This window comes from Plutella xylostella, chromosome Z, assembly GCF_932276165.1.
Source record: "Plutella xylostella chromosome Z, ilPluXylo3.1, whole genome shotgun sequence".
Lineage (NCBI taxonomy): Eukaryota > Metazoa > Arthropoda > Insecta > Lepidoptera > Plutellidae > Plutella > Plutella xylostella.
The window spans coordinates 3,713,821-3,718,156 of record NC_064012.1 but is presented as its reverse complement, the minus strand read 5'-3'; the positions used below and the strand labels follow the sequence as shown (position 1 = coordinate 3,718,156).

General features: G+C 44.6%; 1 protein-coding gene across 1 annotated transcript; it reads left to right on the top strand.

Moving 5' to 3' along the window:
• Positions 1–2,037: 2,037 nt before the first annotated feature.
• LOC125491274 lies at positions 2,038–4,041 on the top strand. The gene is made up of 3 exons (XM_048632825.1): positions 2,038–2,456; positions 3,305–3,363; positions 4,004–4,041. The coding sequence occupies exons 1-3, from the start codon at positions 2,038–2,040 to the stop codon at positions 4,039–4,041; spliced, it is 516 nt and encodes a 171-aa protein (XP_048488782.1).
• The last annotated feature ends 295 nt before the right edge of the window (positions 4,042–4,336 follow it).

Here is a 4,336-nt window from a genome sequence, read left to right as displayed (position 1 = left end):
AAAATGTAACAATAAAGAAAACTTGTTTCTATATGTTCATACGTTAAAAAAGGAGGGAATATAATATAACATACGTAAAATAAAAACAAAACAAACCTCAAAGACCTCAAAACGGAAAACTGAGGCAATGAAACTTAATCAGAAGATCGAAGACGAAATAAATAAACTAATGACAGGAAAAATTACTGTAGCAAAATGTTTAAGGCATTTGTGCTGGTTGTAGTTATTTAACCCTTCGACCCACAAGTTATCTGGCATGTGCCGAACTCGTAATTGACAATGGCAGAAAGTGAAGCATACAACAGTATATTTGTAATGCTGTAACCTGATAAAAAATGTTCTGAATGGCTTGTGTTTTAGGAATAATATTGTTATCGTCGTCACCAGTTATTTTACGGATAAGGATGTAAATAAATTTAAAAAAATATTTTTCGTAATAGTTCAAACTTTTTTACCAAAATCTAGTAAAAAAACTTAATCATGCAACTTAAAGAGGTAATCATATTTGATATACGATGAGTAACCTTGTTTTATAATGATTCTTGAAATATATTATTGACAATAGGTTTTATACAAAAAAACGGCACGGTAACAGTTTTTATGTACACGCTCTGTCATTCTTGGAGACAACTACAGTAATTAATATTGTTGTAAAATATGATATGAAAAATGACGAAAATCGCTCTAACATGGTTAGAGCGATTGACGATAGTTTGACCTTAAGATGACTTGACTCAGAAATAACTTGGTTAATAGTGGATTTGACAGTGACGTTCGGAGTTCGGACCCCATAAAAACTATAATTCATATAGGAAATAAAAAATAGTTTAAAAATCACTCTACTGATGTACTACTTCTAGTGGTATTACGAATATTCGCACTTTTTGGCATATTCGCATTCGCAAAATTTTGTGCGAATGTTTTGCTAATATCAGTACTTATTACAAATAAAACTATCTTTGTTTATAATCTTTTTCTTAAAAGTAACCCAAAGAGATCACATTATCAGTCTTATCTTTACATTTTAGTCTTATATTTACTTTGGGCAGTGAAACTTTAGATATAGTGATATGAAACTATTCATGAGAAATAATAAAAAATAACACACATCACATCACGCATGAGGTATTTTTTATCATGTCATGCGGCATGACCCAATACGCCAACTGATGGGGCACGGGTCTCCTTCCAATGAAGGAAGGGTTTTAAGTCTCCATCCTTTTTTTTGAGGGCACAGAGTCTGTCGCCGTACATGAGGGGGGCAATGGATGTGTTGACCTTCCCCGCTAGCATGAGGTTGATCAAAACCGTCAAATTGCTCTGCCTGACCGGAGCTAGCGAGGTCTTTCAGGTGTTGGGGGCTTAGGCCGTCCAGTCCGCCTGCGGTGCCGCAGCGTAAAGACATGATGGCCCCGTACACGTCGGTCCCGAGCACCTGCAGCGGGGCGGAGTCACTGGCGGGTGCTTGGATTGTTGGCGTTGTAGCGTCTCGGGGGTGTCTGGAGCGACGGAGTCATTGGAGAACAGGAGTTGTGATGCACCTTTTATATCGCCATCACTTATTTTTCATTCTATTGCTTTATATTTTTCTTTAAGAGTGGTAAATGCCGTAAATGAATTCGGTCTGATTGATTTCGGAAGGCGGGTTTGAACAAATTGTTTTTCATTGCTTGGGTCAGAGAGGTCTTCTTGTGTTTTCATCTATATTGTAGGGTTTGGAACCCCGTGGGATCCTTTTGACTACCGGATGTCTATAGACTTTGTGAGTGCTTGTTCAATATACAAACCTGGACTGAACTGTAAGTGTTTGCATTTAATACCTACTCCTGCTAACACTACGCACTCACCCCGCCTATAACTGGTGACCCCGAGGAAAACACACCAAGCACAATGTCCAATGATGACGCAGAATCCGGCGATGTTCGAGAAGGCGGTTCGAAAAATCCCGTTTCCACGGACGCACGTCACGATATTTTTCGAGTCGGCGTAAAATCGCCTCAGTTTTCGCCGGAGAAGCCTGCAATATGGTTTGCGCTTATGGAGGCTCAGTTCAACCTGTCGAGGATTACCAGCGATGAGACCAAATTTTACCACATCCTCAGCAACCTTGAACCTCAGTACGCAGATCTCGTGGAGGAGCTCGTCTTGAACCCACCGGCTACGGACAAGTATGAGAAGCTGAAGACTGAGCTCATACGTACCTTGTCTCAGTCAAAGGCCAAGAAGCTGCAGAGACTTCTGGATAGAGAGGAGATCGGTGACAGAAAGCCATCTCATTTTCTACGGCACCTTCGCAACTTAGCTGGACCCGGCTTACCCGAAGAGTTCCTGTCTGGCATCTGGACGAGCCGACTACCGAGTAGCATCCAGACCATCCTCGCTTCTCAACCCACCGCTTCGCTCGAGACGCTTGCTGACCTGGCGGACAGGATCCATGAAGTGGTTCCACCGTCACCGCAAGTAGCTTCGACTTCCCACCACACTTCACCTGGCAGCTCCATGGACCAAATGGCTAAGCAAATAGCCGAACTTACCCAGCAAGTAAGAGCACTCAGCATGCAATCGCACAGATCGCGTTCCAGATCAAGGAACAATCATGCACAGACTCGTCATTCTGCTCGGTCAAGGGAGAGGTCACAATCCAGCTACCGCAAGCATCCCCTATGCTGGTACCACGGCAAGTTCGGCAGCAGGGCGAAGACATGCATCCGCCCATGCGACTACAAGGCGGAAAACTCCCTGGGCAATCAGTGATGGCGACGAACGATTGTCCCAGCTCCACCGGTCGCCTGTTCGTTACAGATCGCAGATCGAAAGCACAATTTCTTGTGGACACCGGAAGCGACCTATGCGTTTTCCCTCGATCTGCCCTGCCTGAACGGCGTGCGAAGACCAACTACCAGTTGTGCGCAGCTAACGGTACCACCATCGATACCTATGGGTTGGCTCAACTGAACCTGAATCTAGGACTACGTAGAGACTATCCGTGGCGTTTTATAGTGGCTGATGTGACTAAACCAATTATTGGTGTAGACTTTTTGTCTTTCTATAATTTAATTGTAGATTGTCGCAATCAGCGCCTTATTGATAACACCACTTCTTTGTCAACTGTTGGTTCTGTAGACTTAACATGTAATAGTATAACTTCAGTTAAGGTCTCGACTGGTGACACGCGTTTTCACAAAATTCTCGCTGAATTCCCGGAGATTACTCGACCATCTGGCACGACACGTACGACTCTACACAACACCGTACACCACATTCGTACTACACCTGGTCCCCCTGTTTCCTCATCCCCTCGCAGGTTAGCTCCAGACAAGCTGAAGATTGCTAAGCAGGAGTTCGATGAGATGTTGGCCAGTGGTACTGCCCGGCCATCAGAGAGTTCTTGGTCGTCACCTCTACATCTGGCGCCTAAGAAGGACAATGGTTGGAGGCCATGCGGTGATTACCGAGCTCTCAACGCTCGAACTATACCCGACAAATATCCGGTAAGGCATATTCACGATTTTTCCCACAGCATATCTGGTTGTAGAGTCTTCTCTACCATTGATTTGGTCAAGGCCTATAACCAGATCCCTGTCAGCGTGGACGATATTCCGAAGACCGCTATTACCACCCCGTTCGGAATGTTCGAATTCCCTTTTATGACGTTCGGTCTAAGGAATGCCGGCCAAACCTTCCAACGTTTCGTGGATGAGATGACTCGCGGACTCTATTTCTGCTACTGTTATCTCGATGATTTTCTGGTATTTTCTAGAGACGAGGTAGAGCACGAGAGTCATCTCCGACAACTCTTCACGAGAATGAAGGAATACGGCATCCTTATCAACACGTCCAAATGTGTTTTTGGTAAGTCTGAGGTTACCTTTCTCGGCTACCAAATCTCCACAGCTGGAACGAAGCCGTTGGATTCCAAGGTAGAGGCCATCAAAAACTTCCCCGTGCCCACCACAGTTCGAGAACTCCGGAGATTTTTGGGCATGATCAATTTTTACCGCAGATTTATGCCCCAAGCTGCTGCAACACAAGCTCCTCTGAATGCTTTGCTCACTGGCTCAGTTAAAGCTTCCCACCCTGTTAACTTGACAGGAGATTCACTGCAAGCATTCGAGGACTGCAAGTCCAACCTCTGCAGTGCGACATTGCTGGCTCACCCAGATTGTCAGGCCAAACTCGCATTGATCACCGATGCATCTGACGTAGCGATGGGTGCTGTATTACAGCAATTCAAGGATGACACATGGCAGCCGTTGGCTTTCTTCTCACGGAAATTTAGTTATTCGCAGCAAAAGTACTCACCGTACGATCGTGAGCTTTTAGCTATATACGAAGG

What these genes read in the sequence shown, in the direction of transcription:
- LOC125491274 (XM_048632825.1), top strand. Translation starts at nt 2,038, where the DNA reads ATGGAGGCTCAGTTCAACCTGTCGAGGATTACCAGCGATGAGACCAAA. An exon ending in GAAGTGGTTCCACCGTCACC is followed by an intron (nt 2,457 to 3,304) that starts GCAAGTAGCTTC and finishes ATCCCCTCGCAG; the next exon opens with GTTAGCTCCAGACAAGCTGA. An exon ending in CGATGAGATGTTGGCCAGTG is followed by an intron (nt 3,364 to 4,003) that starts GTACTGCCCGGC and finishes TTTTTACCGCAG; the next exon opens with ATTTATGCCCCAAGCTGCTG.